A 22,762-nucleotide genomic window follows, 5' to 3' on the forward strand; every position below is an offset into this window, starting at 1 on the left:
TGATTGACGATTAGGAATTAAGTGGATGTGTTCATGTGTGTGTCTAGAGCATAGACATGCTGCTGGTTGAAGGGACAAGGGAAAGAGGATTTGGATTTTTTCCTAAATGTTCTCTACTGTCAACATCAGTAGTGAGGTGATAATAGGAAAACAGAAAGACAATGAGGAGAAAAATGAAAAGGAAGAAGAATGCAGTTTCCACACTGAAACTATTTTTCTGAAATATCTTTTTCAGGTGCACAGAATTCACAGCTACCTGGGCTTGGTTTGGGCTGCTAAGGTGCCCATCTAAAAAAAAAAATACCCTCTCAGACTACAAATGCTTAATACATTGCAATTCATTTGAGTTGGGTTTTGATCCCATTGACTGAAAACATTCTGAGAATAGATTCCATTGAGAGTCTCAGTTACTTACAGCTTAGTGGGAATGCATTTATCTGCAAGATTTTTGTTTCTCCTTAGAAGGAGGGAGGTTAAGGGAGGAAGGGATGAAAAAGCAGCTGGAAGGAAAAAAGAGCCAATACCGCCCAGGGAGAGGGGAAGGACAAGGAATCAGAATTCTGAACACAGAAATGGGGACTTCAAAGACACATTTCTGCCACTTTAAAATTTTGCCCAAGAAACGATGCTGCTTCGGGCCCCAGCAAGTCATCTGCTGGGGACCAATTGATCCTGCTCAGCATCTGAGGGCTCCGCTTCCTTGGTGACCTCCAAACTTCCAGAAAGACAGCGGGACCCCACCCCCCCCCCCCCCCCCCCCCCGCCCCTAGAGAGGTGGGTAAGGAGCAAGCTTGCCCGTGCGCAGGCTGCTCACAGTGGTCAACATCCTGCCTCTCTGAATTCACGCAGTTGGAGCTCGATGCTTGCAAATGATGGAGCTAACAACCAGCATAGGTGCCCCCCCCTTTTCCATCTGACCTTCCGCTAAATCCAGATAAATAATGCAATAGTCGGAGTCTCTCAGCTGAAAAGATGAGAACAGAAAGGGCCTCTAAGGCTCGTGCGCTGCCGGTGCCCGCTGCAGCTCACCATGTTTTTGGTTCTCCCGGGACGGCAATGTCATACCTCAGAGTCAGTGACCCCATAATCTGGCGCTTAGCTGCCCTTCTTCCTCACTACTCTCTGTACTGACCCTGGCCTCCCACCAGGAGAACTGGAATTGTGGAGTAACAGGCCTGGAGACCTCAAAGACGGGCTGGGGCGAGCGCCTGGCTTGCTGGGTGTGAGGACCACTGCTCGGGAAAGAACAGGACTTCACGAGGTTCCCCCCCCCCCCCCCCAGTAAGGAGGCCTCCTCCCTTCGCTCCAAGCGCTCGCCCCAGCCCCGAGGATGCCCTGCCCACGGCTGGATGTGGGCCAGCTGAAGAACCGGCTGTAAGGCCGCCAAGGGGACAGGAGTTAGGACCCTGGATGGCAAGGTGTCTATTCCCTCTGGGATGCCCGAGAGGGACACCGAGCTCTGAGAGTCTCAATCTCTTCCTGGGAAACCCTTGGTCACTCCTCTCACCGGCTCCGAGGGACGTGGTTTCTGACCAGGCAGGCAGTCCTTGCCATCTCCCTTTCCCTTTCTTTCAAGGCTCAGAGGCAGCTGCTGAGTGGGAACAGGTGCAGCTGGAACTATAGGTACCCTTCAGAGGAGACCCTAAACTACTCCAAGTGCCTCTCCACCCAGGAGCAAGCCCGGGAGTGCGGTGTGACCAAAGCAGACGCTCAGTCCAGGCCCAAGACTTAAGGGAGGGTGCCCAAGAGCCCAGTAATCAAGAGTCCTAATATCTCAATGCAACACTTAAGAATCTTAATTTAATGCAAAATAATCTCTGATCATGAAATATCAAAACGCTGTATAATAGGATCTGACCCTATACCGGCAAAACTCACTAACTCATGTCACCTTAGATCCAATCCTGTCAGACTAGGTCTTTATTTAAAACCTGGGTATTTTATTCTTCAGACATTTCTGCATTAAATTTGATTTTTAAAACTCCGTTTATCTAGATTACTGGGATTTTGGGTGCCCCTTAAATTTTGAACATGAAGTGAGTGCCTCCCTCACTTTACCCTAATCCCAGCTCCGCCTCGGATTCACTTTTGGCTCTTGACAAATGACTGCAAGAAAAGGGACAAGAAATTAAAACACATGCAGAGTTTATGATTTATTTATTTATTTATTTATTTTTCAGTTTATGATTTAATTCAGTTTTTTTGTTTTTTTGTTTTTGTTTTGTTTTTGTTTTTGTTTTTGTTTTTGTTTTTGTTTTTAGATTAAAGCAGAATAAAAAGATTCCAGCTCAGCAATACTGGGAGGATAAATGGATTCCTCCCCAGTGGCTACGCAGTTTACTCAAGGCACTACCCAGGCCCATGGTTCAGGTGCACCTCGGTGAGGGCTAGCATCCCTGAGAGAGGGAAGAGACGGTCTCAGGCACTGGTCTCCACTTACTCAACATACCTCTGCAGAGTCACTGGCCCCATGTGATCACAAGTGACAACAGCGAACCCCATTATGGGGGAAATGTGGTACCTGCAGGCGGGATATCTGGTGCCTTCGATGAGCTGACAAGCTGTCATTTTGAACTTTGTCACACTCTGGAAACATAAGATGGAAGAATGGTTCTGACAAACCCTCTTCTTGGGAGAGGTGCACACCCTGTTGATCTCTCGAGGCCTCTCGTGGATGAAAACGTGTTCCTTCTTGCAGGTGTTGTCAGGTCCCCTGATGACTCTTTGTAAGACCATCCGGTTGCAGTACCTTACAGGAATGTCGCTCTGAGGGTAGTCCACGTGCAAGTGCTCCAGGGTTGGCACCTCTCTTTCCTCATGCAGCTCATTCTCCCAGAACAGAAGCAGCAGGAAAATGATCACCATTAGGATCATCAGGGGTAAGAGTCCCTTCACATCTTCTGCCCTAATTCCTGTAGAGTGAGAAGCGACAGGACCTAGCAGAGGGCAATCAGATTCCTCCAGCCGCAGCCCCTGACTGTGCTCCCCAACCCTTGGGATAGTTGACTTCCTTCTCTCTGCTAATTAAACTCTCGTGGGACCCTGCAAACTCCAGCTAGAGGTGCGGCTCTTCAAGAAAGCCCGAAAGTGATAGTAATGTGGTTTTCTATGGCAAAACAGAGTTTTGTTTATTTATTAAAGATTTTATTTATTTATTCATGATAGACATAGAGAGAGAGAGAGAGAGAGAGAGAGAGAGAAGCAGGCTCCATGCAGGGAGCCCGACATGGGACTCAATCCCGGGATTCCAGGATCGCACCCTGGGCCAAAGGCAGGCGCCAAACCACTGAGCCACCCAGGGATCCCTAGAGTTTTGTTTATTTAAATGCTGAATATTACATGCTAGAATCCAAAAGGATTTCTTACTTACCTTAAAATAAAAAAATATGAAATTACAAGAATAAAAAGAAATAGATTGGCATTGGTGAACATCAATATGGAGCAGGCCACAAAAACCTTGACTATATTGGTACGTGAAGCCCAGGCTGTATAGCATTTCTATTAAAACTAATGTCAGCCCCGTATTTCTTCAGCAAATATCACCAAGTAAAAAGAAGCCTACATAATAAAGTAAGTTGAGCCAATTCTCGTACAGTAAATGCAGACAGAGTAAACAGATCAGGAAAGATTGCTACAAAGGAAATGGCAAAACTCTGTTAACTTAAGTGAATGCTTGTGTAGACAGCCACAATACTTGCAAAATGCCATTCATGGCTGTGGCATTGAGGATAGCCACACTGCCACCAGCGGGTGCACCAGCAACATTGTCCTCTAGTAAATTCCACTTGTCGACTGATTTTCTGTTTATACCTCCTTACTTCTTTTCTCAAACGCATTTTTAAATTTTGATAATATCTAAATGTGTTTTAGTGTTAGGCTAATAATTAAGTAGCACAAGAAATACATTTTGGGTGAGTTTTGATTCCTAGAGATTCTCTGGAAATAAAGCAAATAGTTGCAAAAAAAGAAAGAAAGAAAGAAAGAAAGAAAGAAAGAAAGAAAGAAAGAAAGAAAGAAAAGAAAAGAAAAGAAAAGAAAAGAAAAGAAAAGAAAAGAAAAGAAAAGAAAAGAAAAGAAAAGAAAAGAAAAGAAAAGAAAAGAAAAGAAAAGAAAAAAGAAAGCCCTCTCAGGCCATCTCGGCTCTCGGAGTTTAGTGTCGAACTGTTCTCCGACCATCCCTTGTGTTGGGCTTACTCTGCTTCTGCAGGCTCCCCAAGCGCCCCTATTGCTCCCGAACCACCAGAGCGCTTATCATGGGGCGCAGATGTAGCAGGATGCTCAAAACTACCAGGCCTGATTGTTGTTCCCCCTATTGCTGGATGACTCCCTTTCCCATAATTGTCTCAATGCTGATTCCATCCAATTCCACAGGTTTTCGGCCCTATCTACCGATCTGTTTTTCCCAGTTCCTCCCAACCTCTCCTACGCGGCCAGCAACTCTCACCTTTTGTTTTCGCTGCAGCTCTCACAGGCAACATATCCTTGCAATCGTGGATCGTGGACTGTGGACCGTGGACCTGAGACTGTCCTTTGTGTCTCGCTGTTCCTTGACAATAATGGGCAGGGAGCCAGGTGAGTGCGGGGTGGGCCCAAGTAAAAAGAGCAGAAAGGGAGGAGCCTGTGGGAACCTGCTTGGGCGCCGCCGGGGAAGGACAGCAAGTTCCCTTCAGAGGGACAGTCGCGTCCTCCGTAAACCAGCGCGGACTTCCCCAGCGTTTATGGAGCCCTGGTATGTGTCCCACGCAGCCCCCTCTCTTCTCCGGGTGTGCAGGCCTTTCTACAAGCCTGGGAAGTAGCCCTTACCCCCTCATTAAAGAGCAGGTGAGCTGCAGAACGCTTCGGATGGAGGGGGGATGATGAGTCACAACAATTTCCCCCTCTCGACACTCTACAGTCGAAGGCCAAGTTCTAGCAAGCGGCATTCCCACGAGGCCCAGGACCGGACAGAAACAGTCCCCGATGTCGATGTCGACTCGAGCAGGAGCAGGAGGGGGGGTGGTGGGGGAGGAGGAGCTGGGCAGGGGGCCCCATCCGGGGCTCGATCCCAGAGCCGTGGCGTCATGACCTCAGCAGAAGGAAGGCCGAGGCTTAATTGAGTCACCCAGGCGCCCCTACCATTAGTTTTGATAAAGCCCTGGGCTGCTGGCAGAGTATGGCAAAGGTGCCCAAGCCCTGCTGGGCATTGGAATGCCCTGGGCATTTCTCGACGCCACCTTGAGACATTTTGCTCTAACTGCTGTCAGGTGTAACCTGAGTTTGAGATTAGTGAAAGCTCCCCCGGTGGTTCTAATATGGAGCAAAACTTGGGAACTCTTGGGACACCGACATGGGGTGCAGGGGACGAGGGTTTGGTGAAAGACGGTGGCATAAAGCATTGAGAAACAGAAGACGTTTTGTTGCCACCATCTCCTGGTCATTTGATATAGAAATGGGGAAAATTGACTTGATTTTATTACTTCTTGCCCTGAAATGATTTCTCTTTTGGGAGAGACAGCTACGTAGTCTCCTCTGTACACATCGGTGTCTTTCTAACTGGTAAGAAGAAAATGATTTTGGGGTGGAAAATACTGGAAAAGGCTTCAAAGAATGGGTCTCTTTCTATACAATAACAACAAAAGCGTAATTCCAGAGCATGGAAATGGATACCCAGGAGGTTATTATTTACTTTCCCCAAATTCACATAATGGGCATCCTTTCAGAATTGAAACCATTTCGTTTGGGATATGTGTTGCCTGGCACCCCCAAGATGTAAATGCATAGTTTTTTTAAAAAGATTTATTTATTTATGAGAAACAGAGAGAGAGAGAGAGAGAGAGAGGCAGAGACACAGGCAGAGGGAGAAGCAGGCTCTATGCAGGGAGCCCGACGCGGGACTCCATCCTGGAACTCCAGGATCGCACTCTGGGCCAAAGGCAGGCGCCAAACTGCTGAGTCACCCGAGCTGCCCATAAATACATAATTAATTGTTTCTAGTGAACAAATTTTGATTTGCACATTATCTGCAGAAACATTTCCACTGGATAAAGAGAAATAAATACACATATTGTAACATATCCCGCTGGGACTTCCAAGTAGCTGAACTACAAATGGTATATTACGGTTATAAAACCGGAGGCAACGTTTGTTACAAAATTCATCCTCAACTGAGGCAGGTAGCCTTGTCCCTGCTTTTCAGAGTGTCACTCTGCAGAAATTGAGCTGAGCCTGGGTTCACACCAGCAGCCCGGGAGGAAACACCTGTGATGCCTAAAACTAACCAGGAGTTGCCTTCTAGATGTAAGGGCCTCGCTTGCGTCAGCAGGAGACAGACAGGACACTTCACGGGAGAGAAATCTGTCAAAAACAATGAAAAGTCAATCTGAGAAGAGAAAGCCAAAATGAGTGGTGAACGACGCTCAACTTCATTAGTAATCAAATAAATGGAAATTAAGGTAATCAAGAGATCAGTTTATGACTATCAGGTTATAACAAATTAGAACATCTAGGATGCCTGGGTGACTCCCTTGGTCAAGGGCTGCCTTCGGCTCTGGTCATGGCCCAGGGTCCTGGGGTGGAGCCCCACATCGGGCTCCCAGCGCAGCCGGCCTCGGCTTCTCCATCTCCTCCTTGCTCATGCTCTAATAAATAAAGAAAAATAGAAAAATCTTAAAAAAAGAGAGAGACAATCTTACATCAAGTGCTGGCAAAGATGATAGTGGGCATGAAGGTTGGTATGGGGACACTGGAAGACAATCTGGAAGCATTTGGTGAAATTACTGAGGGGTGGTCCCTGAGTCCTTGCCATCCCGTCCCAGGTCCAGACCCTGACAGTTCTTCTGAGGGGAGCGCACGTAGGGGTGTCCATGGAGCCACGACCAGCGGCAGAGCAGGGTTGGAGGCCACCTCGGTGTCCCCGTGAAGGGAGTGGATGAAGAAGGCAGCGTCGGGGGCGGGGGGGGGGGCAGCCCAGGTGGCTCAGCTGTTTAGCTACTGCCTTCAGCCCAGGGCGTGATCCTGGACACCCGAGATTGAGTCCCACGTCGGGCTCCCTGCATGGAGCCTGCTTCTCCCTCTGCCTGTGTCTCTGCCTCGCTCTCTCTCTGTGTATCTCTCATGAATAAATAAATAAAATCTTAAAAAAAAAAAAAAGGCAGCATCAGACACGTGAGATAAAATCATGTTAAGTGGTCTCATAATGCACTAGACTTACAGAGAGCAAAACGACTAGAACTCGAAGAAAACATGGTGCTGTGTGATGAGCGGTAAGAGTCTGAAGGAAGATTCTCCCTTTAAATACTTAAATTTAAAACATCCATGCTCCAAGGTAAGACAGCGTATTTTCCAAGGGGGCCCAATAGCTGAACGGGAGGGAAGAACATGGATCAAGAGATGCTGTGAGAGCGAGAGAAATAGAAGCAGCAGAAGGAATAAAGGGGGAGTAATAAAATTGAATGAAACAAAAGAGAGGCCTAGCATGGGCTGCAAAGGGACTCGGTCCAAGTCTGTCCCATGTGCCTGAAAAGGGAAAGGATGGAAAGATGGAGGGAGGGAGGCAGGAGGAGGAGGAGGCGGAGGGAAAAGAGGAAGGGGAGGAGTTGAAGGATGGGGAGGAGGAGGGAGAGGACAAAGGAGAGGAAGAAGGAGAGGAGGAGGGAGAGGAGGAGGAGGAGGGAAAAGGGAAAAGATAGGAGTTGAAGGACGGGGAAGAGGAGGAGAAGAGGAAGAAGGGGAGGGGAGGAGGCGGAGGGAGAGGACCAGGAGGAGGGGGAGGAGGGGGAGGAGGGGGAGCCAGGAGAGGATGACTGCACAGGGGGAGAAGGAAAAGGAGGGAGAGGCGGGGGTTGCTGGGAGGCACGGTGTCCTAAAGGCGCCCCCACAGCCGCCCGGCCAGCCCTGGAGCAGGGCGCCACAGGATACCGTCCAGCGCACCTGCCCTCTGAGGGCGCCGAGTCCCCGTCCTTTCCTTGGCCCCCGTCCCACTCCTGTGGCCGGCGCGGGTGGTCCCCCGGGACTTCGGGGACGAGGCCGCAGGGTGCCTGCCTGGCTCCGGGGCCTGCAGCACCCACGGCGCCCCGGGGTGCGGACCAGCAGGAGGGCTGTCCTGCGGAGGTGCCCCAGGTGCTGGACCTCACTCCCCTCCCGTGGCTGCTGTAGCTCAAGCCATCATGTCTGCCTTCCAGCCACCAAGGAGAAGGAAGGCACATAAGGGGCATGGCACTGCCCTCTAAGGGCGCACCCCAGAGTTTCATGTGCTATCTCCCCTCACGTCTCCTTGGCAATCACCTGGTTGCACAGGCACAGTCAATTGCAAGGGACGGGGGTAAATGCTGGGCTTATTCTGAGTGAGCATGTGCCTGGCTAAAATGCTGGTTTCTTGTTCTTGTTCTTGTTCTTCTTCTTTCTTGTTCTTGTTCTTGTTCTTGTTCTTGTTCTTGTTCTTCTTCTTCTTCTTCTTCTTCTTCTTCTTCTTCTTCTTCTTCTTTTCTCCTTCTCCTTCTTAGATTTTATGTATTTATTTGAGAGAGAGTGAGAGACAGGAGACAGAGAAGCAGACTCCCTGCAGAGCCCGATGTGGGGCTCAATCCCATGACCCCTAAACCCCAAAACCAAGACCCAAGCTGAAGGCAGTCACTTAACCAACTGAGCCACCCATGTGCCCCAAAATTCTGGTTTCTTATGACTAAGGAAGAGGGGGAAAACAAACACAGGAGACCACTCACACTCGCTTCTCCTACTTGCCTTCGGGGAAACTGTTCTGGAAAAGGCTGCTGAGCATATGCTTCAAGAAAAAAGCGTCGGGATCAAAAGTTTCAGAAACGTTATTTACTATATTCTTCCCCCTGGAGAGTCACGAGATTCACAAAGCATGAGATTCTGAGAAGCTTGACCAATTTCATCGAATTCAGAATTTTACAAACGGATTTGAGCCTGGAGCTTCATTTGAGGGGTCCCACTCTTAACATCCAAGGGGACAGGGTTCCACGAAGCATCTGTCTGGGAAACGACGCGGGAGACCAGGCCCCTAGATGGCTCTGGGTGGGACTGGGAGACAATACGTGAAGGGAGTGTAACTTAATCCCAGGTCATTAGATTTGGGGGATTGTTCTTCCTTTAACGTTCATATGAAAATAACCTGGGGCACCTAGGTGGCTCAGCGGTTAGGCGTCCAAGGGTTGGTTTCCCTTCGGGTCATGATCTCAGGGTCATAACATTGAGCCCTGCCTGGGGCTCCTCGCTGATGTTCCCTCTCCCTCTCCCCCTCTCCCTTTCTTTAAAAAAAAAAAAAAAAAAAATCCAAACTGCAGCCCTCCCTGCTGCTAGAATTTTAGTTCCCTTCCCAAAAGGTTTTAGAAGCTCTCTGAGGAGGATTTTAAAAAATACCTTGCCCCAAACTGATCTTCCTGGGGCAGCTGGGGGGCTCAGTCTGGTTAAGCGTCTGCCTTCAGCTCAGGTCATGATCCCGGGGTCCTGGGGGTCCCGGGGGGTCTGAGGTCGAGCCCCACCTCAGGCTCTGTTCTCAGTAAGCCTGAGGCTCGCCCCACCCACGCGGAACCTGAACTTCGGGCCTGTGCAAACCGCATCCTGGAAGGATCCGGAAGGCCAGAAAAACTCCTTGGCAAGCACTGCCTGTGACCCTCCGGGTGCTTCTGGCAGCTCAGCATCATCCTGGCGACGGCACCAGCCGCATTTCATGCAGAACAGCTCCTGCGAGTTCTCTCCTCTTTAAACACCCTGACCCCCTCTGTGTCGGCAGAGCACGCGTCGGGTCCTCCCTGTGCCCCCAGACTGCAACCCCTACGACCCCAAAGAAATGCATTTATTCTGCAGCTTGCCGTCTTGTCTGCTGTTGCTCAACAGATGGAAAAGTAAAAGGTGTCGGGTCTTGTGTGTCACTTCTGAGTCCGAGTCCCATCGTTCCTAAAATGGAGGTGGGAGAAAAGAATGAAGGAAGAATCCAAGTCCGTAAGGTCCCTTTCTGCGGTCACGAACTGTTTCTGAGCTTTGCTACATGACTCCGATGGCTAGAGTCTAACGAGGACGGTGTCCTGGCTACCACTCTATCCCCCCAGGCATGGAGGGAGTGGAGGTGTGGCCCCTGCCGCCCAGGCTGGAGTCAGGGTGGGCAATGGGGATGCGGGGAGCTGCCTCCCGGCCACCAGGCCCAGAGGTGGGGAAGGTGGAGCTGATTCCGGACCGCGGTGGGTGTGGAGCAGCCCTGTGAAATGGGGTCGGAAGGCGGTATCCTGGCCGAAGGATCACATGCCTCCCCAAATCAAGAACACTTACTACTACCCGAGGGGTGGGTGCACGAGGCACTCCTACTTCTCCTACTTTGGGGGTTTGTTGGCTACCTTTGGCAACTGCCGAGCATTTCCCCAGACAAGCTGTTACCTGCAGCATTCAGGGGACACCCTTGGAAGCCTTGGGCCGGCTGCCCACCGCCCTCCCGCTACCTCACCGCGGCTTTCTGCGGCTGGGACCTCAGACTCAAGCTTGCGTGTGTCCGAGGACAAGCCGCGCCTGCCTCCGGCGTTCGGATTGGGGCCTATCAGTCTGCGCCTTGCGTGAAAACCCCCAGGTTGTGAGCGGGGCCGATCCCGCTCTCCCTTGCAGCAAAGCAGGCCTTTCTGGTTTTGTTTCGTGACTTCCCGTGAGTCCCTGGAAGTTCTGCCACCAGGCCACGGCTGGGAGGCTGCCTGAGTGCGGCTTTCTACCCGGGGGCCACCGTCCCTTCGGACTTCCCCTTCTGAGAGTGCTCTGACCCGGGCTCGGCCCAGGCCCCCGAAGCTTCCTTTGAACCTCGGGAGGAAGGACCTTAGCCCAGCCTTCCCCGCACTCGGCCAGGGGCCAGGGCGCTGGGATCCATCCCGGGCTCCCGGGCTCTGCTCCCCGCTGGGGCCAGTGCCGGTCCCCCCGAAAAACCGATAAGATTCCTGAAAGACGACGAATGACCGCCCCGACCCCACACAATCACTGAGGCCCTAAGGGGTCACATCCATCTGAGAAAACAAACCAATAAGTGAACAAGCCAGCTCCGGCCCGCAGCACCTGGGAGCCCCGAAGGCCAGGTTCCCGCCTTGACGGCTCCGGCTTGGCCGGCTCCATGGCCCTGAGTCTGAGCGGGCCTCCGTGGGCCTCACCGGCCTCCTTAGGCGGGGCGGGGGTTCGGCCGTGGGGCATCCGCCTTGGGCCCAGGCCGTGACCCCGGTCCTGGGATCCAGTCCCTGTCGGGCTCCCTGCGGGGAGCCTACGTCCCCCTCTGCCTGCGTCTCTGCCTCTGTGTCTCTCAGGAATAAATCAAATCTTTAAAAATAGATAAACCGTCCAGCTTAACTGCCTGAGCGCCCCTCCGTGAACAACAGCACAGCTGCCTCCCTGCAAGCTCCACCGTCTTACCACGCGCACGGCAGGGTCCGCAGGAGACCCGGGGGGACCCAGAATGAGCTCCTGTCCCCGTGTGTCCCATAAGAGCCCGAGGGCAGAGCCGCGGCAGCTCCCAAGGGCGACGCCTCAGCGCGACACCAGCACAGGAGCTACTCCCTCCTAACCTTAGCCTTCCTCCTCCTCTCTGGCGTCCCTACCGTGGACTTTCGTGCTTCATCTTATCAAATGAGTCATTTTAGGGCCCTGCTCCATGTGACCTTACAGCGCGACCCCAGACACCACGTGGGTCAGGGTCTCCGGAGCAGCCCTGCCTTCCAGCAGCCGGCGGCCAGGTGTGCAAGGGGCCGGGGGCCAGGGGCGCCGTCCCACCTCCGACAGCCTGCTGGCGCCTGCTGTCCGTCCAGCTGGAAGAGCCTCTCTGGGCTCCCTGGAGACACGGCCGTGCCTTGCTGCGGCCCCACAGGACGGCTGCCGCAGTGCCGTCTCCCAGGCGCGCCGCCCCGCTCAGCCTCTCCCCAGGTGGCACGTGCCCCACGCCCAGGAGCCCGCCTCCTGTGCAACAGGCCCAGTACCCCTGCGACAGGCCCGGGGCTCCTTGGCGGCCTCTGGGACTCTGGTCCCCGTGACTCCTACCGTGCACCAACCACATACCTACCAAGGGTCCACTGGGTGCTAAGCACTGCGGCGGCCCTGACACGGCAGCAGTGCCACATCCTGTCCCCAGGGAGCTTCCATCCTGGTGGCCGGCGAGGGGGCATTAAGAAAAGCCACAGCTGGGCAGCCCTGGTGGCCCAGTGGTTTATTAAGCGCCACCTTCGGCCCGGGGTGTGATCCTGGAGACCCGGGATCGAGTCCCGCATCGGGCTCCCTGCATGGAGCCTGCTTCTCCCTCGGCTTCTCTCTCTCTCTGTCTTGAATAAATAAATAAAATCTTAAAAAAAAAAGAAAGAAAGAAAGAAAGAAAGAAAGAAAGAAAGAAAGAAAGAAAGAAAGAAAGAAAGAAAGAAAGAAAGAAAGAAAGAAAGAAAGAAAAGCCAAGCCACAGTGGCAGGAGCCAAAGTCAGGCGTGGTTTGTGCAAAAAGGAAACTCAGAGGAAGGGGGACAGAGAACAAGGAGGGTGGGAGCTATTCCATGTGGGGGTCAGACGAGCCCCTCCAGCAGGCGGCAGCATCTAGGCAGGGGGCTTAAAAGCAGTGAAGTGCTGAACCATGCGGGCAACAGGGAGAGAAGATGCAAGACAGAATGAAAGGCATGTGCCAAGGCCCTGGGGTGGGAACCCGAGAGGCGTACTCGCGGCTAACGTCGTGGGAACGCAGCCAGCGGAAGGAGTGGGTGCCGGAGAGGTCGGGAGCCGGGGGAGGCCAGGAAGCAGCAAAACCCCTGGAGATTTTTAAAGCCACAACAAGGAGCTGTGACGCTACACTGAGTGACATGGAGACACAGGGGCTTGTAAGCTGAGAAGTGAGCAGCTCCGGCCTAGGTTACAAGACTGCTCCGCTCTGTGGGCACAGCCTGGAGGGGCACGAGGACCAACTGGAGACCCCGCCAGGGCCCGGAGGGGCACAAGGACCAACTGGAGACCCCGCCAAGGCCCGGAGGGGCACAAGGACCAACTGGAGACCCTGCCAGGGCCCGGAGGGGCACGAGGCCGACCGAGACCCTGCCAGGGGTCCAGAGGGGCAGGAGGGCCAGCCAGAGACCCCGCCAGGGCCCGGAGGGGCACGAGGCCGACCGGAGACCCCGTCAGGGCTGCCGCAGCAGCACAGGTTCCGGCGGGGCTGCCGCAGGTGGTGAGAAGGCCGTGGGCACTGAAGAGATTCTCAGCGTCCGGCCAGCGTCACCTGGTGAAGGGCTGAGAGCGGTGTGGAGGGCTACTGGGGGTCCCAGGATTATTTAGGACTTCTCGCAAATCTCGACGAGGTGCCAGAAGTTCGAGGTGCCAGAAGTTCGATCTCAGCCCCAGAGCTGAGAGACACGTGGAACAGCCCGGGAGGTCCCAGGTCTCCTTCATCAGGTGAGTCGGGCACCTCCAGTGGCTGTGAGCACCGAGTGCCCAGCAGGTAGGGAGTGTGTGGGCGCATCCTGTGGGGTCTAGTCCTTTCCGTGAGGACTGAGAGGCACGCACATTTTCACCTGGCCCCCCGAAACCAAGCTGATCCACTGGGCCACCCCTTTTCTTCCGGAGCTCCCCACTCTTAGCAGGGCTTGTTTCCGGAGCCTGGGCCGTGGGGAGGTTCACAGAGAGGCTACGTTTGGCTCCGGTTTGCACCCAGAACAGACCATATCCAGTATCCAGGGAAGATGAAGCTCCGGATGGAGGGAGATTGTAAGGGGGGCAGATGGGATACAGGATGCCCGGGGTGACTGGGGTACAGGGCACAGTCTCCCGCCATGACCCGGAGAGCCATGGGTAGCATCTGTAGCTCCCGACACCCATTAGAGCTGGGAGCTTTTAATAAATAACCGATAAACAAAGGCCAAAGGCCTCTCCTCCCAGAGTCCCACTAAATTGGTGTGGGGTAGGATCGCACTCCAGCGAATGGGGACAAAGCTCGGCAGGTGAGCCTGACATGCGCAGGCCTGGGCGCCCCGTTTCAGTGTATCCCTGGGGGGTGGCAGCCCCACATGCACACGGTCCCCGGAAGGCCCGGCTGCAAGGACGGAGGGGGCCCTGACTTGCGTGCTGAGACACCTCCCTGTGTTTGCCACCCTCGGGGGTCCCAGCACCCAAGGGAGGGCCCCCGTGATGGCAGTGGACGGAAATCCAGGGTTACGCAAGACGATTGATAGAAAATACCCCGCGCCCCATCCGGAATGCACGACTTTGGGTGATCACGAGAAGCGGCAGAAGAGAACTCATGGTCGATCTTACAAACAGTGGCTTCCTAGAAGAACCGCTGTGTGAATTACACGTGATGGCATCTGGTCCGAGTCCGAGTCACTCACGCCAAGTGCATGCGTCTGAAGAGTAACGTACACACCCGGGCTGCTGGTCCTGCAATGCTAGGGACACAGGGGCTCCCCGGGGCGCTGGTCCTGCATCGCTAGGTGCACAGGTGCTCCCCGAGGCGCTGGTCCTGCAACGCTAAGTGCACAGGGGCCTGCATCGCTAGGTGCACAGGTGGGGCAGTGGTCCTGCAACGCTAGGTGCACAGGCTCCCGACAGAAAAACAGGGCTCGTCCGGGATTTGAACCCGGGACCTCTCGCACCCTAAGCGAGAATCATACCCCTAGACCAACGAGCCTCGCACGCCCAGCCGCTCATTTCTCCCATTTAGTAAAGGCAGTTCTGGAGGCGCCCGCGGCATCCGGCGAGACCCGTCTCCCCGCCGCGGGCGTGGGGTGCGGCCTGGCGGGGGGGCCTGCACCGCGGCGCCCGCGCGCAGATTCCCGAAGGCGGCGCTCCTTAGGCTACGAGTCTTTTTTAGGAACCCGCGGGCCCGAAGGGGACGATCCCCGCACGCTTCCGCTGCAGGGGGAGCCAGGGATGCCGCGGCGGTGCGGGGAGGCCCCAGCGTAGGGGCGCGCAGGGGGACGGGAGGGCGGGGGGCTCCGGGGGCTCCGCGCGCGGCGGACCGGGCCCAGCCTTCGGCTCAGGGAACGCGCCCCCCGCGCCCCCCCGCGGTCCCCTCCTCCCCCCCGCCCCCGCGGAGCTACGGGTCCCGGCGCTGCCCGGCGGGGCGGGCGTCCCAGTCTGTGGCTCCGGGAGCGCGGGGCTCCCTCCGCCGGCCTCAAGCCCTGCGGCCCCGAAGAAGCAGGCGCGGGAAACCAGCGAGGGGGCGGCCAGGGAAGAACCGGGAGAGCCGCGGACCGACTGACCGGGCGGGGGGCGGGGCCTGGGCACCGGGGGCGGGGCCGGGGCGGGGCCGGGGCGGGGCCGGGGCGGAGCCGGGCAGGGAAGGCAAGGCTAGGGAGTGCGCCTCCGCCGGCGGGCCCCGGCAGGTAGCGTGGCCGAGCGGTCTAAGGCGCTGGATTAAGGCTCCAGTCTCTCCGGGGGCGTGGGTTCGAATCCCACCGCTGCCATCCACTTTTTTCTGACCCACCCGTGACGGACGGCGATGATCGCTGCGGCGCGGCCACGTCGGGGCGCGAACTCCGCCGCTTTCTTTAGTTGCTGTGCAGCGGGGCCCGCGCTGCTCTGCGGGTTCCCCGGGTATCCGCCCTCCGCACTCCGTTGTTCCTGGAAAGGCGGTGATCTCGCCGCGGGTTCCTAACGACGCCGCGGGGCCCTGGTCCCCGGGGTCAGGCGCCGGCCCCGCACACCCTCCGCCCGCAACCCGCGCGTCGCCGCCCTCCACTCGACCGGAGAGCGGGTGTGGCCCGCTCTGCCTGTTAGTGACACCGCCGGGCGGTCGAGAATGGAGGAACGCCTCCGCCAGGAAGCCCGCCGGCCGCACGACCGCAGAGCGGCCTGGAGGCCCTGTAAGACGGTGCCCTCCGCGGAAGGCCGTGCGCTGCTGTGCGTGGGGCGGCTGTGGGGATGGCTACGGGGACGGCTGCGGGGACACCTGCGGGACGGCTGCGGGACGGCTGTGGGGACACCTGCGGGGACACCTGCGGGAGCGGCTGCGGGACGGCTGCGGGGGCGGCTACGGGGGCGGCTGCGGGGACACCTGCGGGGGCACCTGCGGGGACGGCTGCGGGGACAGCTCCGGGACGGCTGTGGGGACACCTGCGGGGACAGCTGCGGGGACGGCTGTGGGGACACCTGCGGGGACGGCTGCGGGACGGCTGCGGGGGCGGCTACGGGGGCGGCTGCGGGGACACCTGCGGGGGCACCTGCGAGGACGGCTGCGGGGGCACCTGCGGGGGCACCTGCGGGGACGGCTGCGGGGACGGCTGCAGGACGGCTGTGGGGACACTTGCGGGGACGGCTGCGGGGACACCTGCGAGAGCGGCTGCGGGACGGCTGCGGGGACAACTGGGGGACACCTGCAGGGACAGCTCCGGCCCAGGGCCCCGGGGCTCCGCTTCCCGCCACGGTGCGGCCCAGGCCGGTGGCTCGTCTTGCGTGCCTCGACCTCCTCCCCTACTCCCGGGAGCCTCGGGGCAGGTTCAGCGACGCGCGAGGTGCTCGGCGCACAGCCCGGCGCTCCACGGCCTGCGTGTTCCCGTGACGTAAGCACCTACCCAACACATTTCAGAGCACAGGCCTAGCCTTGTTTTCGCCCATCGGGGTTGAAATTCCACCGCAGGCTGGACGAGCAAGGACGCACACTGTACAGGAAACCTCAGAGAGCAAAGAAGCCTTCGTGGGAGTCTGGCTAAAAAATTAAAAAGTCTCTTTATCACCGGTACCGATCCTGGTAAGTGGCGTCCGCAGGTGCGGGGAGGCTCACCCCGGGGCTTGGAGGCTCGAGGAGGCCTGTGTCCCTGGAAGCCCGCAGCCCGGCTCGCAGGGTGCACCCAGAGGCCCGAACGCCACGTTATGGGGTCGTGGCTTCCGGAGGCCGGCAGGTGTGTCCGGGAATGCCTTCATTCACTCATTCATTCATTCACGCATTCACTCATTCATTCATTCGTTCACGCATTGATCACCCACCACATCCCATACACGGTGGTGAGTGCTTAGGGCACAGACGCAAGCATAATGAAACCTTTGGCCTTCTGGGCTTCATATCCTAATAGGGGCAAAGAGAAGGAAAAAAACGAATGTACGTAATCCTGTCAAATGATTAAGTGCTGCGAAGAAAAAATAACGTAGGGAATAGTGACGGTGGAGGGCTGTTCTGGAAAAGGTGATCAAGCACGTTGTCTCAAGAGGTGACGTTTGAGCACAGAAGGAATTGAAGAAGAAGTTATAGGAATATCTGAGGAAATAATATCCCAAGAAGAGGAAATAGCAAGGGAAAGGTCTAGAACAGGAAACAGGGCCTTGTGTTTGAGAGACAGAAGGCCAGTGGGGTCGAGTAGAATGAGGACCGAGCAGGGAAGAGGAAGGGGGGAGGAGGGGGGAGGAGGAGGAGGGAAAGAGGAGGGAGGGGGAGGAGGGAGGGCAAGGGAGAAAGTAAAGCCACTGTGATGTGGCCTCAGGTCAGCCACAGGTCAACCTCGCTGGAACGCTGACCCGCGCCGCGCCCGCGCCCAGGGCAGGCCCCGTCCCCTGCACATCCCTTACCCACCCCGCGCGCGCCCCGCAGAGACGGAGAGGGCGTGCGCGGGCTGGAGCCGCCAAACGGGGCTCTTCCGGGATTTAAACCCGGGACCTCTCGCACCCTAAGCGAGAATCACACCCCCAGACCAACGAGCCGCCTTGCGGCCCGGCTCGCCCCGGCCTCGCCCCGGCCTCCGGGCGTCCCCGTGGGGGGGTGGGGGGGCTGGGGGAGGGCGGTGGAGCCCCGGGGGCGCGGCCCGGAACCCCGCGGTCCTGCCGGCCAGTGGCCCCAGGCGACTCGCAGGAAAAAAGGACCACAGGCCCCAGCGAGATTTGAACTCGCGACCCCTGGTTTACAAGACCAGTGCTCTAACCCCTGAGCTATGGAGCCACCTCCCGCATCCCTGCTCGTCTTCGCCCCTTGTAGCCGCGGCGGGGAGCCCGGCCCGACCCGAGGCCCGGCCTCCAGCTCGGGGCCCTCCTCGGTCCCGTGGATTCTTCGGGAAGACTCCGTTTTGAGAAGAGCCGCCACCAGGCCGCCTTGTGGTCTCTCGCCCGGAAACACGCGCGTCTGGGCCCAGAAAGGACCGATGGAGGAGGGCCCGGCCCTGAGGCTCCTCCCGCCGGGTTCTGCGCAGGGTGAACAGGAGTCCAGGGCGGGGCTGTCCTTGCTGGATCCGGAGCCCCGCACCCCAAGTGTGTCCTTTGGAGCTACTGCTTCCCCCCCCCCCGCCCGAGGATTTAGGGAGACAAGGCAGTGGGGGGAACGGGTATTGGGGAGGAAGAGTGTGACCCTGCCTTAAACACATGCGCAGATTCACGTGCAGGTTGGGCATGAAAATAATATAACTTCTTAAAAAGGATTTTCATTCTTTGAAAATCTTCTTTATATAAGCTACTGAGCAGGAACTGAAAATTCAGATCTTATACTTATTTCTTACTGCAAATATCATCATCACGGATGAGGAAAAAGGCCCCGATTCATGCAACCCCCCAAAGAGCGAAGCAAATCTGTTCTGTAAGCTTCAGGCTTTCTGCCCACACACCTGCTCCAGCACTGTTTGTTGATGTTTTGCTTTGTCCGAGGCCTAGAAATGTGCAAGGCTTCTGTGGCCTATGACCCATTGTGTCGGAGGGCGGGGCCCAACACAACAGCTGGGAGGTCAGCAAGCAGGGCCCCATGCCAGCCTCCAGGAAGGCCAGAGGCCTGTGCCCGCCGCGCTCCCCAAGAAGCGGGACCAGACCAGACGTGCGCCCAGGACGGCGAGGCCAAGACAGGAAACCCCTGACTCAGGAAGAAAAAGTGGGAAACCTGCTGCTCGCCCCAACTAATGAACTTCCACCCCCTAGTTAACAGCTGCAGGTAAAAGAGAGAAACCCAACCCCCTGGACACAGTGCTCGCTCGCCTGCTCTCGCCCCCATATCCCAGGAGTGTATCTTGTGCCTTAATAAACTTCCCTGCTGGCCCTGCTCACCCGCTGTGCCGTATGTCTGTCTGTCCTTCAATTGTTTCTCATGACAAGCCCAGGAACCTTCCATGACTCCTTCGGGTTTGGCTGCGTAGAGGCACCAGGGCCCCAGGTCTCCAGTGTCAAGGCCACCCTCAGGCGATAGGCTTGAGCAATGGAGACTTGACCAAGACCCAAGGACCCGCGGTACCCACACAGGCCCATCGGGTGACCCACGTCGGAGTATCCATGGGCCCTACTGACCATGGGCTACCCACAGCCAGGCACAGTCACAGAAATGGAACATTCCATCCGTTCCCTGGCCCATCCATTGACCTTGGGCCTTGAACGCAGCTCCTCCTTTGCTCTCCTGCACGCGGCTCCCCTGAGGCGTATTCAATGAGCTTCCACCGCCTTTGTTCTGCTTCAGGCGAGTTCTCTCACTTCAGGCCCCACTGGCTTCCCCTAGATCATCGCCCCACATTTGAGAGCCCATATCCCACAGGAAGACACCGCCTGCAGTTCTCCTGTCAGCTGTGCTGAGGTCAAACATGATGCCACTGACCTTATGCATTTTTAAGGAAGAGAAATCTCTAGATCGGCAAAATCAGGCAGATATTCTTGGTTCAGGGATGAGTCAGGGAGAAGCCTCCCAATGTCCTCATATGGGATGACATTTGCACCTGTTCAGGGCAGAGGGGGTGATAGCATCTTCTGTGGGTTGGCAACAGCTGCTTCTCCCAATGCTATTTTGGTGCTCAAACCTCAGTCTTTCTCTGTCAGATAATATCTCCCCCCACCCCCACCCCCCCACCCCCCGTGTGCAAGGGAACTGCAAGGCTTTGAACTGACTCCTCTGTGTTGGGGAATGACTATGTGGGGAAGCTTCCAGAAGGAACTGTCTGTACAGAAAACTCTGCAAACAGCAACTAGAGCCTGCCTGGAGGGCCAAGGGCCATGTAGTGCTGGTCCAGGTGGAAACCCCATCTGACGCCAGGTCAGGCTGCAGGCAGCTCCGGGTCCTCCTGTCCCATGAGTCCTCGCCGCGTGGCCTCAGTTAGAATGTGGACAAGCCCCAAGATACACAGAGGTGAACACCTGCGGGCACTGGGCCTGCTCTGTGGGAGGCCTGAGTCGGTGCAGCCTGCGAGGGCAAGAGCTTGCTCCTGGTCCTTGGGGCTTCGAGGCCCCACTGGGACCTTCGCCGTGGGGACCCATCGCCAGCAGTTCTGCTCTGGGGAATCCAGGCTCGGTCGCCGTACCCCATTGACCTATGGGGGGCGTTTTAGCAGTGGAAACCTCGGAGGCCACGGCATGGGCATCCTTCTGCACCTAGCGACAGGTGCCATAATCCTTGAGGAAACGCCAGGGTGCTTGACTTTCTCTCTGGGGCAGGAAAACCAAGTCAGAACAAATGCTGAGTCCCGGGTGGTGTGTTGTGCTGGTGTGTGTAGACGTGGGGATGTAGCCAAGTGGCTAGAAAGCCCTGGGCCGGCTACGGAACCTTACAGAGAGACGGTGTCCTTGTTTTGGGAATAAGGGCTCGATACCATCATCATTACTACCACCTTTAATGTCATTTTACCCAGAGACACTGGCCGTAGGCGACATGGCTAAGGGGTCAAAATCGGCTCCCCAGCGGCTTGCCCGTCCCCTCTCTGTCCCCTCCCCTCCCCGCCCCTCCCTGCTTAGGCGGTTTCTCCTCTCTCACTCTCTGGGGCATTCCTGGCTCCTCTGACATTTTCCTGGCCTCCGTGCCCTCACCCTCACCCCGTCATGGCTCAGCAAGCTCTCTTCCCTGCGTGCACGGACGTCCCCCCCCCCCCCCCGCCCCGTGACTGTACCCTGCTAGCCACACACCTGAAAGGAATTTAAAAGGCTCAAAGGAGCATTCCAAGAGGAGAAGCCAGGTCCACACCCATGACCGGCGTCAGGGACATGCGGTCACCCTTCTCCCAGGATAAATAGACATCTGCCCAGCAGGCTCGGTCTGCACACGGCCTATCCCCTCCCCCTGGAGCTTGTCTCGGGACCTTACATCAAGGGCTCTCGTGTTTCCAGCCACGCGGTGCCCTCGGCTCACTTGGCCTGACTCGAGGGTCTCAGAACCCATTCCTCTAGCCCATTCCAGAGGACAACATGAAAAAGGCATGTTCTTGGTGCTCTGGCCAATTAGAAGTTCTCTAGAATCACTTGACTCCTGCTAGGCGTCTTAGGATTGTGTTTCATTACTTTTTTCCTTATTTATCTGTATTTCTTCCATCTTCCCTTAACTTTTTTGATTTGGCAAAATTTTAACTCTAGTGTGGAAATAAATGAAGACCAACTAAACGACAGCAAGCAAAGGCTGTTTATTCAGAGCTTGCTGTCACAAGGAAGTCAGTCATCATCACTTGAGTTTGGGCAGAAACTCCGAGGCAGACAGAAAAGTGGAAAAGCTTTATAGGGGAAAACAAGAAGGCGGCTTCGGGGAGTGCTGAGTGAGGACTCTTGGCACGGGGAAGCTGCAGACAGCCCATCTGTAAGCAGGTGTCCTATGTGATTGGTTAGGGGCCATGGTTGGTTTTCTTTGGTTGCTCCGGGAACAAATGTTAGGAAAGCCATCAGTTACTAATCAAGTCTTGGCCACTTGGGACTGATTGTTACAGGATTCCTGCTCGGCCCCCTGGACTGTTATTAGAGATAGTGGCCGGACTTCTGGTAAGTCTGACTTAATAGTGGGTTGGTTTCCTGAGATGATGAACATTGTAAGGGAAAAATATAAATTAAAAATAAGAGGCTTGATTCTCCTGTTGAAAATGAGGAAAGTGATTACCCTCCTCTCCTTTCCTTTGAACGTTTACTTTAGAAAACTTGCAAGTAAAAGCACGTCGCTGTACTCAGCACTACTGTGACGGATGATGTAATTAGCATGTAGACCACGTAGGAGCTAAATATAAAGTAGGGACTCAATAAATGCTGAAAGGACTATCTGCTACATTCATCAAAAGGAACCTATTATTTATTAGTGTTTAATTTTCAACAAGATTTTTACAGCATGTGCAGAAAGGGGCCAGACACTTCAGCCAGGTAAGGGAGAGTGTGGTACTTTCTCTCCTGATAAGAACGTGCTTTCGCATCGGTCAGTTTGGATGCGGAACATGCGGCATCTCAGCATCAAAGGGAGCTCTGCTGTAACAATCAGGTTCTTTCCAGTCGACTGCTTCTTTTTAGGGCCTGATGAAGAAGGGCTCAGGTCACTTCCATCTTATGAGAATCTCTGTTGTTGTTGTTGTCTTAAGTTAAAACATAGTTACAGAAATCGTGGTTTATTCAAATGTGTATGTGCCCTAACACAGACACAGGCGTGCCTGTATAATCACATCTGGGAGCTCATCAAAAGTGTCAATGAGGCCTTCCCAAGACCTATTAATGGGCCCAGGTTCCTTGTCTGGCTCAGTAGGAGGCATAATAGTTCAACCAATATTTTGTTTATTTTTTAAATTTTAAGTAGGCTCCACACCCAATCTGGGGCTTGAACCCACCACCCTGTGATCAAGGGCCACATGCTCCACCCACTAAGCCAGCCAGGCCCCTCCGCTGACCTTTCCCCTTTCCATTTCCTCCCCACTTCTTTGAAGTAATAAAAAGCCCCTGACTGTTTTCTCCCTTTGTGACTGATGCTTCCTTATCATACTGAGGTGGTTACACAAAACCTAGTCTTTCCAAAGCGGCAAAAACTTTGGTGTGCTGCTGAAGGCAGGCTGCTCACACTTGCTTTTCTCTGAGGATTCTGAAACACAAAGTGACATTTCTTGGAAGTCCTACCCTTCACCCCAAAGCTACAGGGGTTTGAATCCCTCTGCCTCCAGGGT

At 55.6% G+C, this 22,762-nt stretch overlaps 1 protein-coding gene, 1 long non-coding RNA gene and 3 other non-coding genes across 8 annotated transcripts in view; 2 read left to right on the forward strand and 3 right to left on the reverse strand.

Annotated features, from left to right (window-relative positions):
• The window catches only part of LOC144282166 (uncharacterized), a 60,257-nt gene extending 53,082 nt beyond the window's left edge, over window positions 1-7,175 (forward strand). For all 4 annotated transcript variants that reach the window (XR_013350497.1, XR_013350496.1, XR_013350495.1 and 1 more), the window contains exons 4-5: window positions 4,463-6,431; window positions 6,795-7,175. This is a non-coding gene — a long non-coding RNA (uncharacterized LOC144282166). The remainder of the gene's footprint in view (window positions 1-4,462; window positions 6,432-6,794) is intronic.
• Window positions 2,141-4,602, reverse strand: RNASE12 (ribonuclease A family member 12 (inactive)). The gene is made up of 2 exons (XM_077845447.1): window positions 4,445-4,602; window positions 2,141-2,912 (listed from the first exon to the last, which is right to left on the reverse strand). The coding sequence occupies exons 1-2, from the start codon at window positions 4,476-4,478 to the stop codon at window positions 2,437-2,439; spliced, it is 510 nt and encodes a 169-aa protein (XP_077701573.1). The 5' UTR covers window positions 4,479-4,602; the 3' UTR covers window positions 2,141-2,436.
• Window positions 7,176-14,538: 7,363 nt separating the features above from the next.
• On the reverse strand, window positions 14,539-14,610 carry TRNAP-AGG (transfer RNA proline (anticodon AGG)). Its single transcript has one exon. It is a non-coding gene; the product is annotated as a tRNA-Pro (tRNA).
• A 696-nt stretch (window positions 14,611-15,306) lies between these two features.
• On the forward strand, window positions 15,307-15,388 carry TRNAL-AAG (transfer RNA leucine (anticodon AAG)). Its single transcript has one exon. It is a non-coding gene; the product is annotated as a tRNA-Leu (tRNA).
• Window positions 15,389-17,777: 2,389 nt separating this feature from the next.
• TRNAT-UGU (transfer RNA threonine (anticodon UGU)) lies at window positions 17,778-17,850 on the reverse strand. Its single transcript has one exon. It is a non-coding gene; the product is annotated as a tRNA-Thr (tRNA).
• Window positions 17,851-22,762: the final 4,912 nt, after the last annotated feature.

The sequence above is a fragment of the Canis aureus genome, chromosome 13 (genome assembly GCF_053574225.1).
Source record: "Canis aureus isolate CA01 chromosome 13, VMU_Caureus_v.1.0, whole genome shotgun sequence".
NCBI lineage: Eukaryota > Metazoa > Chordata > Mammalia > Carnivora > Canidae > Canis > Canis aureus.